We start from the raw sequence: 14290 nt of genomic DNA, 5'->3' as shown, positions 1-14290 counted from the left end.
ACAACTTGTCACTCACTCTGTCGGTCTCACTGTTAGCTCGTGCTTTCCGCAAAGTGGTGCGAACGTCCTGGCAACCCAACCAAAGTTTCCTCAGCTCCAAACTCCATAAAACACGATGTGCGATGAGGAGGGGAATAGGTATCCACATGCCAAAATAACACACACATGCGAACGAAAACCCCAAACCAAATCAAAACATAAATACGAAAAGATGGGACTAACAAACTGTCCTGTTTGGGATCGCGGGGGAGGTCAGGAGTAGGAAGCGCTCCCCTGGCTGTGGATCTCTTTAATTTCCTCTGCCCAGGCAGACACAGATAACAAGGTGGACAAACTATGGCTCTACAGATCCTAAGCTGGCTGGCAAGGCACAGCCTCCATAGCAGTTCCAATTATCTAGATAAAAATCTGGCAGGCGAGAAAGGTAATCAGGTAATGTACCTTTGACATGAAATGACAGAGTCACATACACACACAGAGACACTTACACAGACACGCATGCAGAGATGGTGGCTGCCCCGCACACCGCAGCATCTGGTCAGGGAGTAAGCACACACTCACCAACACGAGATAGTGTGCATTCTTCACACACGCACGCACACACACACACACACACACATACACTCAGTCACTCACACACGCTCTCCACTCCTACTGGGAGGGTTCATTCTGCACAAAAGGCTACATTACAGAGCCCGCCCCAATAAGGGAAAGAGAGGAAAAAAAAGCCTTCCATTGTTGAGAGGGCAGGTCAGTTGATTAGATTTTCTGTGGAGAATTCCACGAGGAAATTCCCTTCAAAGCCGAAGTGATTAACTGGGGGCTATTCTGGAAATGGAGCAGACAATGGCTCAATAGTCTGTACAGCCAATGTCCAGGCTGGCACTGAACTCACTTAAAAAAAAAAAAATAAAAGCCAGACTCCCTGTTCTTTTCCACACATTCCTCCCCCCTCAACCCCCTCCACTCCTTCCAACTTCCCCTCCCAATTCCTTTTATTTTGCAGCTGGACAACATTAAGGGCCTTTAAAACCACAAGGGTTGACCCCAAGGCAGTTTGATTAGGTCCCACTTTTTTTCCTGGAGACAGGCAGACAGTAAGTTTACTTTTTTAGACATTCGCAATGATACATCATACACATATTCCAAAGAGAAAAAAAAAATCAATTACTAGCTCCCATATTAGTAAATTTATTCTTCATTCAAAGCTAATACATTTTTGGACAAGTTGATAATAATATTTAAATCTATCAGGAGTATTCTAAAAATACACACACACACACACACACACACACACACATATATACACACACACACCCCACAAAATCAATGTGGAATAAGATTTAAGCATGTCACTATGGAGTTAAGACACTAACAAAAACATAGAACTATGACCCACCCTGAAAAAGCTGTTAACAAGGGATGTGGCAAAAATGACTTGATGCTGACATGATTTTCACTTCCAGCAGTTGGGGAAGGGGGAAGAATATTACTCACTATTCTTTCTTGTTAGTCTCAAATTATTTTTTGTTACAGCAACAACCTACTCCTACGTAGAAAAATGAAAATATTGTTGCATTTATTTTAAATATCTGTTTTTTTTTTTTAGCCCTTAAGGGACCTATGATCTAATACACTCTAATTGATAATGCATACAAAAATTTTATTTTTCTTCAATTGTTAATGGTGGTTATGGGAATTAGGGTATAGCAACTGCATAGCTATATACACTTTTAAAAATATTTAAAAATTTGTTCCTAATTAGGAAAAATCTTGCTTACCTTGTATCAATAGAGAAAAAAATGAAGGAGGAGGATGGGTGAGTTACAGGGAGCCATGGGAGCTGGAGTCAGGAAGAGGAGGAGGTAGGGAGGAGAGGACGCAGGGAGAGCACAAGAAGGAGACATAGTGGCAGCATAAAGATAGAAACAAAGATAATGGCCATAAGGCAGGATGCTGAGATCCGTATGGTCCCAGCTGCTGTCTTGTTACAGCTACTACCTCTGGTTGTTTCTCTGTAACTCTAATCTAGAAGGTCACCAGAGCAGGTAAGACACAGAGGATGAGTGTTTGAGGCCAACTATGGTATAAAGAAAAGATACTCATATTAGAATCTTCCTTGTCTTTGATTTTGATTTTATTGGCACTTAATATATGTATACATGTACATATGCCAAATAAACACAAAGAACATATAAGAAAATGTTAAATGGTTTGAAAGTTAGTTTTTTGATTTCAATATATTCTGCAAACGTTACTGAAGCCATTCAAAAACAAATTACTTCTTGCACAATCATCTATGCTGAAGGAGTTGCAACAGACTAGGAACTAGACAGAAAATTTGCCAAACATAATAATGATCATCCTAATGATAATTTGAACTAATGGAACTCTAAGATGATAAGGAATTTTGTTCACATAAAATAGCTCATGAATCTTACACAGTATAGAAAGGGGTAGGTATGTATTTCCCTAATTTTCCCACTGTGCAACTTGGGCAAACAGAATTTAAAGTCATTCAATTGGTTAGTAGCCCATTTGTTACTTGAAGCCACTTCTATCTATTTCACCCATAATACCATAATACAGAATAAATTGATTCTCCAGAATTTACAGCTAGATGACGATCCCAAAAAGGTGCACATATTTTAAGTGACCTGAAAGGGTTTCAGGTAATTGTTATAAAAAATAAGATTTATGAAAGCTTACTGTCATTAAGCTAATACTGTATATGATTGTCTAATTGAATAAATACTTTAACATGTACCTCCCTAAGCCATAAAAGTTTTCTTTCATTTGAATCCTATATTGAAAATTAGTATTTCTGCCAGATTTTAGAATATCAGCAAAAGGAAGGACTAATCCAAAATGTTTTGGTTATTTTATTAAGTGATCAAAATGATCCAACCAATACAATATTTAATATTAAAATACTGTTAAATTAACTTTTTAATTTTGTGTTAAATGTTAAAATGTTTAAATATTAAATATGTGTTTATGACTAGCACATATATTAAACCTAAAGTCTTTTTCAATTATCTGAAAAGCTTAAGATATTGAATTGACTACAGATACTCTTTACATCAGAACTGATATCCCAATGTGATGTTTGCTAAGCTTTCAAAATATATCTCGGTTGAGACACACTTTTGCATTAACTTAATGTCTATTAAATGCTTACCAACATGTTAAGTGCTATGGCTTTAACAAAAGAATTAAAAAATTTATGACAATTCATATTTTACTTATATATATATATAACCAAATCATATATATATAATTTTATAACAATTCTGATTACAGATATAAAACCAAATTATATATATATGAAAAATTCTAATTATATGTACATGTGTATGTGTATATATATGTGTGTGTATCTATATTTATATATACACACACATATATATACATATATCTATATACACATACATATATACATAACATATATACACATACATATATACACACATATATACACACATACATATATATACATATATACACATACATATATACATATATACACATACATATATATATACACCTACATATATATATATACACCTACATATATACTACATATATACATATATATACACCTACATATATATATATATATATATATATATATATATATACACACACACACACATAACCAAATTTCAAAGCAATTTTTTAGTAGCCAAGCCTTCTGAGGAAGATGTAGTGAGAAAAATTAAAACAAAAATAACAAAGCAAATGAACAAAAAATAGTGATAAGAACTTAACTGAATACATAAAATGGTAAGTAATATAAGTATGATATACAAGCACAGATAGACAAATACAAATATATCTTCAAAGATGATTCAAGCACAAAGCACAATAGAAACCCAATAAAAGTTTTACATTGAATGAGTCTTTTTGTCACTGCTACAGCAGTATTATGGAAGATGGAATGAACATGAAAAAGTATGCTTTTGAGCTCTTGTTGCTTCCATTGCAGATATAAAAAGGAGATTCACACAGGCTAAGGAATATAAGATATGCTAGAGAACACTGCTGGAAAATTCTCAAAGAGACTATCAAGAACTTTTAAAATCATACACAAGTTATTTCTAAATATAACTAACCCCTTTTCAGGTATAGTTTTCAGCACGTATTTCTACTATTTTTGTCCTCATTTTAAAAAGATATATTTTCGTTCCTTTATTTTAGTTTACAACTGGTAAATATCTTCTATTTTAATATCTGAAATAAAAATATGCGGTCACAGGTGAGATTACACTTTAATATTTGATATATATTTCTACCATCAAGCTAGTTTTCACATAGAATTTGGAAGACTTATTTTGAGAAATAAAACTCTTAATACTATAATCTCAATGAATTTAAAGCATATCTGTGTCAGACAATACTAACATTTTATTGCCTTAAGATGACACAATGGGTATAAAGAAAATGCCTTTTGCCTGTGCTGTTATTTACTTTGTCACAAAAAATTTAAAAAAAAAGGAAAGAAAGAAACTTCCAACCAATGTACATCTGTGAGTCATTCACCAGATGCCTGGTGAGCTCACTGTTGACCTATCACATGTAGCTTACAACTCTTAGACTAGAGTCCTGTAATATTCGACCTCTTAAAAAAATCTTAGGCATTCTATAGGCTATTTTCTTTTTCAAAGACCTAAAATTCAGTTCCCCATAATATATGTATGTCACAAAATTGGGACACGACAGCCTAGAATTCAAGGTTTTCCTAACTTAATACTCTTTCTATTGTCAGTTGGTTAGAATATACAGACGAATTGTTCTCAAACTGAATATTTGAAGAAACAGTGTTCTTCAGAAACACCTTCACCTTAGAAACTCTAGTTTCATACTTCTCTCAAAGAAATGATTTAATTTCCAATAATTGCTTTCACTGATCTTATGATTTATCTTCTTATTGAGAATAACTTGAAATAATTTTAAAATATAAGCTTTTATTATAGGAGAACTATCTATATGATATATAATAAAATATATTATCTCATTTAATAGTCAAAACAACTATATGAGATATGTAGACTTATCCCAATTACAAATGAGGAAGTCCCAACACTACTAAGTGCAGAGCTGGAGAACATCAGAATCATTAATACGCCCTATTTCCTGCATAGTTTTTAAAGGCAATGAGTTTCAGTTCATCTCAAAGAGAGCATAATGGCAATTAAGTACAGAGTATACAGGAAAGTGCTTCATAAGTATGTTTCTACAGTAACTGAATCGCCAAATTTTAGACAAAGTTAGGTTGAACAATGACGGTTCCATTTTCACAAATAAAAAAAAAAGTTCATTCACACAATTAAAACAGAGAATAATAGTATTCTTATCTCATTTTTAGTGATAACCATCACCAGAACTAGTACCACTCTTCATGCAATTTGGCTCTATTTTTCAGAATGATTTCTAAAATAGATTTTCTTGCCTAATATGTTTACAATCTTTATAACCTCAGGTAAAACCCAGGGGCCAATTTTCTGGTCCCTATGAAACTACGTTGCAGTGGAATTTCTGTCTTATAGAAAGAATCCATTATTTCAGGCAAAGGTTGTCAACTAGAAAAATAAGACTACTGAATTTATGTTTTTAAATTTTTTTTTTAAATATCTCTACACTATCATCTCCTCTTGTGATACGTGGTGATGTCTAATGGTTTGTTCACTTATAAGGATGAAAATAACATAAGTCAATCACTCTCATGGTAAAAATAAGGTTTCTTCTGAGTAAAAAAATCCACATAACCCATAAGAAGAAAAGTCATTCAAATGGGAGTATATGAATAAAAGTGCTCTTGGCCAGCAAACTTTCTGCATTGTAATTTTTCAACCTGGAAAGTAATTCAGGAAACATACTGCAATGACATTTTACCTAGCAGTAGCAGCAAAGTAAAAAGTGGCACCATTATATTGCTACAATGTAGTTTTGTTGGGTAACATTCTTATTAGGTAATGTCTACATAATATTTTAGTACACATAATTCAGAGAGGTTTTCCCACCACCAGTGTATACATTTCACATATTAAGTAATCAGAGAAGAAAATGGGAGTTGAAACTGAGGAAAGTATGAAAATGTTTGAACAAGTTCCTTCATTTTTAAGTTGACTATATTTGTCTATTCTCCATATTCTCCTTTGCTTGTACACTAAGTGAATGATAAATCTTATTCATAGTAAATGAGAATGTTACCTATTAACAAATATTCAGTCTACTTGTATCTGGAACAGTACAGTGGAAGAAATTATGGCTAAGCTAAAGCTTAGGGAACCTGAGCTGTAAGGCAGGTGTCCAACCCAAGGCCAGTACTGGTCCATGGTCTGTTATGAATGAGGTGAGTAGCAGGCATTACCATCTGAGTCAGAGCCAGTCATACCAGAGGCAGCATTAGATTCTCATAGGAACGCAAATCTTAAAGTGAACTGTGCATGTGAGGGATCTAGGTTGTATGTTTCTTATGAAAATCTAATGCCTGATGATCTGAGGTGGAACCATTTCATCCCAATGTCATACCCCACCCCACCTAACCCCTCTCACCCCCATGGAAAAATTGTCTTTTATGAAACAGGTCCGTGGTGCTAAAATGGTTGGGGACCACTGATCTAAGGGAGCCTCTACTACTCCTTCCTTATGAATGGCATGGTCTTTAAGAGGGTGCAGAAAACAGAGTCTCACTCTGTCACCCAGGCTGAAGTGCAGTGGTGTTATGTCTGCTTACTGCAACCTCCACCTCTTGGGTTCAAGTGATTCTCCTGCCTCAGCCTCCTATGTAGGTGGGCTTACAGGCACACACCACCACACCTAGCTAAATTTTGTCTCCATGTTGGCTAGGCTGATGTTGAACTCCTGACCTCAGGTGATCTGCTCAGCTAGGCCTCCCAAAGTGCTAGAATTACAGGTGTGAGCCACCATGCCCAGCCATTGCCTAAGTCTTTAATGTCTCAGGGAACATGATTTCTAAGTGGTGTGATGTCTGCTTACTGCAGACATTTCAATTCTAAACTTCTGTTTCTATAATCTCTTCTTTGATAAATCAATTTATCATTTCAAAAATAAAATTTCTTGCCTTCCTTGGTTAAATCCTTCTTTAAAAGTTTTAAGACTTTACTTGTCAATGAGGGTTTATTTTGGCCTTTTAAGCTATGGCATAATCCTACATTCATATAGCAATATGAGACAGTGAGGAAAATAAACTGTTACTCATTGAAGTTAAGTTATATAAGTTCATTTAAGTGAAAATGACCAGGATAACTTAATTGATCCAAAAAAATGATGTTTTCAAAACTGATTTTATGACTAAGTTCATCTATTTGTGATTCTGAGAAAATTTTGTGCCTGGGATTTTAGTTTCTCTAAGTGCAATGATATTTATTAGGCTACTTTATCCAATGAGAGAATTAAAAGCAGTTTAGTCTCTTACTATATTAAATACCTCACATGTATGATGGAACCGTGATTGGTGTGGTGGGGAATAAATACAAGGGTTTTTGTTTTTATTGAAAATTTCAAAATATCAAATGACAAATTCAAAAGCAAATTAAAAACTTGTAATGTTAGAAATCCTAACAGGAAAACTGTGTTCAAAGAAACCTAGTTCTTATAATACATTTTTTGGACATTCTGAAGAACTGCTTCCATATAGACAACTTATTTTTTTCATTTTATTGTTAACAAAATGACTTATTGCCACAATTCAGAAAATAATTCAGATGGACTATACACTGGTTGGAAATATAATAAAGACATTAGAAAATGAATGCTTTCATGCAATTACTCAACAAACATTTCTAAAATCTTAAATTTATCCCTGTATTTTAAATCATCTATATATTAAAATTTTGACATATAATATACATATTTTCATAAAACAAGAAAATAGATAGATTATTGTTTGTAATTTTCCCTGATGCTGAAGAACTGCTTGGGTATCAAATGGTATATTACTATTTGAAAAACAACTAAATGTTAATATCCCTAAATAAACCATGGGCCTATAATCAGAAATATTTATTTTTAAATCTGACATAAGGTTAAAGAGTAGACTAAAAAACAATAACCATTTGTAAAATACGCCAGTATCCTAAGCACATCTTAAGAAAATAAAAACATATATCTAAGGTCATGAATACTCTTCCTGGTATGGAAACCCAACTTCAGATTTACTCAGTTTTCATAGCTGGGCCATTATTCTTAATCTTAGTAAACAAATAAACTTAATAAGCATTGTTCTTATATTGAGTGTGTGCCCTGAATTTTATGAGGCATACTGAGAAAAAAGGAAAGAATCAATACACCTAATGTTTTTTTTCTGACTACCTTTTCTGGGCAGAGTACTCTGATAAAAGGTAGAGATGGAAAATTAAACTTTTTTTTATAGAATTATGACTTAGTGCAGTATATAGACATCCTAGTCTGTTTTATAAACAATTATCAAGTTATTCTAATTAGAAATCAATAATATTCACACAGAGTAGTTAATTTAATTTTTAAACAAATCTAAAAGAAAGTAAAAGGACAAAAATCAACTGGCTTCTGATTTCACAGCTTATGAGAGGCAGAAAAACAATTTGAACTAAAGTCTTTTGATTACAAACCTACTGTCTATTTCACTAGGAACTGACACTACATTTCTACAAGAAAGCTATTTCCAAAGCCTATCTGAAATACAAAATAAAATGATAAAAGTGTTATTTTATAAACAACATTCTGTGGGGATTTTACGTAAAAGAAAAAAAAAGATTTCACACTGAGAGGATCAACTTCTAAACTTTGAGAATTTAGAATTAATTTGCTATACTCAATAAAATATATATTAAAGAGGGAACAAAAGCAATACGTAGAAATCAATATCTTTCATATATATGATAACACCTAGTCATTACAGTTAATGGGGAAAAGACCCCATTAGTATTGGCAGCATAGACAAATTATCTATGATGAACTTATTCACATACAAGACCTATTTAAAGAAAGCTTTAATACAATATGAAAAGACATACCAAGTTCCTCAATAGGTAGCATCAATATCATAAAAATATAAATTCTTCCTAATTTAATATATAAATTTAGTGAGTTCAAAATTAAAGTAATATCATATTTAAAGCACTAGATGAATTCATAATTTATATAAAATTAAACAAGAATAATCAGAAAAAAATTGAAAACAAAATGAGGGCTCAGTTTACTAGAAATTAAAACACAATATAGAATCTCTATGATTTTGATTAAAACAATGTAGTATTGAATAAATTGATAATCCAATGGAACAGAAAAGAACACAGAGAAAAAAACTCAAACACATAGAGGGAATTCAGTATATTCTATTAGTAAATTCGATAGGTGGCATTCAACGAATGCACTATATGCTCAAATATCTAAATGTAAAGCATAAAATCATAAATGATTGAAAGGGAACATTAGTAAACTGAATCTAATCTTAAAGAAAGAGGGTCTTACTAACAATGAATCAAAATTCACAAGCCATAAAACAGAAGATTTATAAATCCAGCTATGTAAACACTAAATCCTTCAAAATGACAAAAGGCATCTACAGAAATAAAAAGACAACAATGATCATATCCAGGGAAAAGGCTACCCTCCATAATCTATAAAGAGCTCTTTGAAATCAATGAGAAAAAGATCAACAAATCAGCAGTAGAATAAGCAAGCAATACAAATTGTTCAAAGAAAAGGAAATAGAAAGGATTCTTAAACAGATGAAAGATACTCAACATCTTTCATTATAATAACAAATGCAATTTTCAACTATAATATGATAACCATTTTTTTAATTACCAGCTTAGTAAAATATAAAAACTTACATGAACATTGTATTAGACTATATCATTCATTTCATAATTTGTTTTCTCCCTTGCAATACTTCTCTGCAGGTAGAGTTTACTTCCTACACCCATTGACTTTATCTTTGACATGTTACTTGCTTTAGTCAATGCAATGTTAATGTTTGATTTGGCTCAGCCACTGTCTCTTATTTCTGCCTACCCTTGTGAAAACAGGATAACCCAGGTAGGGGCTAGTCCATTAACCTGGGTCCTAGAAGAAGAGAATTGAAGACAAATGGACTCTAGCCAAGTCCAATCGAGCCAACATGCATCTGACGCACAGTCAAATCAGAGCCCACATGTTTAAACAAGAAGAAAGTAAGCCATGGAGAGAGTGGGGTTGTTAACACATCAAAAGCGTACAAACAAAGTCTGTTTGTGACCTATGTAAAGAGGCACTCTCATATATTACTAGTATAAATGTATAATGAAAGAAGCTTTATGGATGGCAATTTGGAAATGCCTACCAAAATTACAAATGTAATTCTACTTCTGGCAATTTATGTTAGAAATATGCTTTCATACATCATATATGCTTTCACATAGGAATATGTGTTATGTATTCAAAGCCAGTCACCTTAATAGCAAAAAATCTGCTAAGAACCTGAAGTACATTAATTAGGGATACAACACAGTGGAATACTAGACAGCTGTTAACAAAACAAGGAATTTATCTATACACTGATATAAAAAGATCTTCAACATATAAATTGTTATATATTAAGTGAAAAAAGCAAGGTAGATAACTGAACACCAATTCATACAGTACAAAATGTGTAAAAAATAGACATCAAATTTCCCTTTGCTTATGTGTGGGTAATAAAACTTCAGATAGGCACACAGAAAACTAAATTAAAATGTTTATAATGGTGGGAGTAGGGTAGGTGGGAACTGGACAGATTGGGGACAGGTATGAGATTAAAACTTTTCACTGAATATATTTTTAACGTTTTGTATTTTTTCTTTATTTTGAATGTGAAGCGAACCTACTATGTTTTTTAAAAGTTAAATAGACGCCTGATTAAACTATAAACTCTCCAATGGTTGCCTACCAACTATACATAATGTTCCTCAAATTGAGATCTGCAGACCACAGATAGCTATGTTTTGAGATGCCTGTAAGTTACATTTTTATTAAAAATTATTTCACCTGTTAGAATAAAAATTCTCATTTATAATGATAACCCTAAATTTAAAGATATTTTCATAAAATATAATTTTAGTTTCTGAAATAAATGTTTAATTGAAATTCAAACATCCTAGTGAATATACTCTATAATTTTTTAAAGAAGTTTGTATAACTTAACAAACTTGAGAAGTGCAAATTGATGCCATAAATCAAAACCGCTTAAAACTGATCCTATCTGATTGTTCATGCTCTGGCCTGGCCTCCTTATGCAGCTTCATCTTTCTCTACCTATCGTGAACTGTGTGTTCTAGGCACATCAAACTGGTATAGTTACTGGCACACAGCCGGTTGTTTCTTCCCAATAAGGCTTTGTCTGAACTGTGCATTACTCCTGGAATATCTTCCCCACTTCTCTTCTCCTGATATATATGGCTAACATTTACTCATCCTTAAATATCTGTTGAGGTATCACCCTCTATTGTAATCTTATCCTAATCCATCACCTGTCACTCTTCTTCCATAATACCCAGTAAAACATAAATTCCTACCACTTGACTAAACAATATAAAAAGAAATGTTTCTTTTTCATTACTGTATCTTCAAGACTATTTCATAGCATTGCATGTAGTACCACTGCACTTCTTACCTGAAGAAAAAATCAGAAGACTTTCAGACCCTGTTTGTGTATCCTGATATTGCTAGACCATTCCATAATCTGTTTCTCAATATTAGAATATGCTCTTCCACTTTCAACTTTACATCTAAGTTTAAATAGTACTTCCTACGAGAGATTAAAATATAAGAAACAATATGTAGTGAAGTACAAATGTCTATTTACAATAGTGATGTTATTAAAAGAAGTTTGTGGAAAAAACGACAAGTTTCACTGAATTTCAAATAATGGCAGAACATCTAATAAAGATTTCCAGTGTAGAGATGGAAATATTACACCGAAGTGTGTAAAAATATCATTGATATTTTATTTCATGAGTATAAAAACTGTGTGAGAAGGTGAGTAAAGCACTAATCTGGAAAGGGTAAGCAAGAACAAACACCACAAAGAGGTATTTGAAAAGCCATTAATTTGGACAATTAGATAGTCACTGGTGACAGAGACTCTTAAGACCAGGAGAACAGAGTCCATCTTGGGCAAAATGGAACCACAAATTCCATAAACTCCCTCACCCCATGTAAACCACACACACAAACACACAGACACACATGTGTACCCATGTAAATGTTTTATTCCTTTCAGTTAGAAAACATATGGTCTCCACATTCAAAAATATATATTAAAAAGAAACAAATGAAGCCATACTCCAGAAAAAATACACTGATGAAAGAAAAGATACTGAAATTTTAAAATGGCTGAAATATTTGAGAGAAAATAATGGACTAGCCTCTGCTTTCATAACATAACGAACCTCTTTATTAATTTCATAATGGCAATAATCCTGTCAAATACAACCGTCATTCCATTTTTCCATGTGTCCAGATGCTATTTTTGCAATTAGGCAGGCACTGCTATTTTGATTGTGTTTAAAGTGATCAAATATGCAATTGCCCACTGTTGTCCTTTTCTTCTAGTATAAACGATTTGAATCTTATTTTTGATCTAAAAATATTCCATTTACATCTCTTTGTTGATAGATTTTCCTGTTGCTTTATTTCAAGGTACTGTAGAAATCATTAGTGACACTATGCCAAGGGCTGAACTTCATAAGCAACCTGAACATTTTGATTCACTGAAAAAGAAACCCGAAATTCACTAAAAGAAAATGTAGTGATGATCCTGTCCAATTAAAACTGTTAAATTAGAGGAACAGAATCTAATAATTTCCCCTTATCATTGTGATATTCTAGAAGCATGGTAGGGTAACAATAAATACTACCACATATGTTAAAGATGACCAGCCATTTCTGGTTTAAAGAAAGCAAACTATTTTATAAGAAGTCTGCTTTATTTCATAAAAGATTTTCATGGATGTATCTAAGTACCAAAACCCCAAATAACCTCTAAATCAAAACATATTTAATTCTTAACCCAATTGACAAATAGGAAACTGCCCTATTAACATGCTGACAAAACACAGGAGAATATAGGAAATGCCACCAGAGTATTAGACTAGTCGTGAAAACTCAAAGGAGCCATCACTTATGTTCTATTACTTCAAAAACAGTAAATTTATCTCATTTCTATTTCTCTTTAATTCCAGTCAAATACATATAATCATGCTTTTCTGTCACATATCCGCAGTTTTTTTAAATTATAAAAGCAGATGCAGGATTCAGGGAAATGTCCTTGATCCTTGATTCTGGCATTTCCATATAAGAGCAAAATTCAGTATCAGGGAGGACTAGGCAAGTTAATTTAACAACCTGACTTTAGAGAGCATTCAGGCATATTATCGACAGAATTATAACAACTGACTATATCCTGAGTCTAGCACACATGCATGCATGCATACATGAAGTACAAAAAATTGGACGACTATACCTTTTAAACAATGGATAGTTTTTGGATTAGAGGTATATACTATCTTAAGCAGGAATTCTGCAAATAAACCAGGCTGCTAATAAACTAATTATTAAACTAGTTATAACTGGTTAACAAAATCTAAAGCAGTAGTCTTCACACATTTTGGCCTTGAAACATTTTATCAGAAACTAAACTAAACCAACCAACCAAACGAACAAAAACTTAGGAAGAATAGAAATATTTAGCTAGAAAAGAGGGTGGAATTTGTGTTTGTGTGGTAAAGGTGTGAACAGTGTTCCACCAGTCCTCTCTCTCTTCAAAGTACAGCTTTAAAGCCTCACACCAGAAAAATTCTAAATGGCTCCAGGAACAAATTAAGATATACTATGGGAGATAAATATTGGGAAATTTTAAAAATATAAAATGCTCATAAACATTTATAATGTTATGTAAAATGCCTCATCATAATTAACACAAGTTTGCTTTTTCCCTGTATCTATTATTTTTTCACTATCCGAATATATTACTCTGTTACCATATCTCCCATGATTCACAGGTATTCCTTAGAAACAGCTGTTTAATATCCCCTTCATTTACTGTGTAACCATTCCTGGGACAGAAAAAAATACCAGTCATTATATATTTTATGCTTACTTGAAAGATACATAGTTCTCCTGTTAGCATAACAGCACCAATATAGGATACCTACAAGTATATAGCATATCCACAACTCCTTCAAGGCCAAACTTGTAAGGGAGTTAATATAATATCGTCCTAGAAAAGACTGTCAGCTGTCTACATGTGTAAAGGCCAGTACAA

The 14290-nt window shown here is 32.8% G+C and overlaps 1 protein-coding gene and 1 long non-coding RNA gene across 24 annotated transcripts in view; one reads left to right on the top strand and one right to left on the bottom strand.

Moving 5' to 3' along the window:
• Positions 1-14290, bottom strand: part of SOX5 (SRY-box transcription factor 5) — a 1034770-nt gene that overhangs the window by 415926 nt on the left and 604554 nt on the right. For 4 of the 23 annotated variants that reach the window (XM_035258433.3, XM_078339098.1, XM_078339102.1 and 1 more), the window contains exon 1: positions 17-656. The exons of 16 other annotated variants lie outside the window; for them this stretch is intronic. Coding sequence is in view for 1 of the 7 variants with exons in the window: in XM_078339086.1 (XP_078195212.1) it covers positions 14007-14081 (75 nt within the window). In the remaining 6 variants the exon portion in view is untranslated. Of the gene's footprint in view, positions 1-16; positions 657-14006; positions 14082-14290 lie in introns of those variants that run through there. 3 more of the 23 variants (XM_035258430.3, XM_078339097.1, XM_078339086.1) reach the window with 2 other exon arrangements.
• LOC118144414 (uncharacterized) overlaps positions 1-14290 on the top strand; it is a 45047-nt gene that overhangs the window by 6117 nt on the left and 24640 nt on the right. The gene's annotated exons all lie outside the window — the stretch shown is intronic.

The sequence above is a fragment of the Callithrix jacchus genome, chromosome 9 (genome assembly GCF_049354715.1).
Source record: "Callithrix jacchus isolate 240 chromosome 9, calJac240_pri, whole genome shotgun sequence".
Taxonomy (NCBI): domain Eukaryota; kingdom Metazoa; phylum Chordata; class Mammalia; order Primates; family Cebidae; genus Callithrix; species Callithrix jacchus.
The sequence above is the reverse complement of the archived record's forward strand: the minus strand, read 5'-3'. Positions and strand labels throughout refer to the sequence as shown.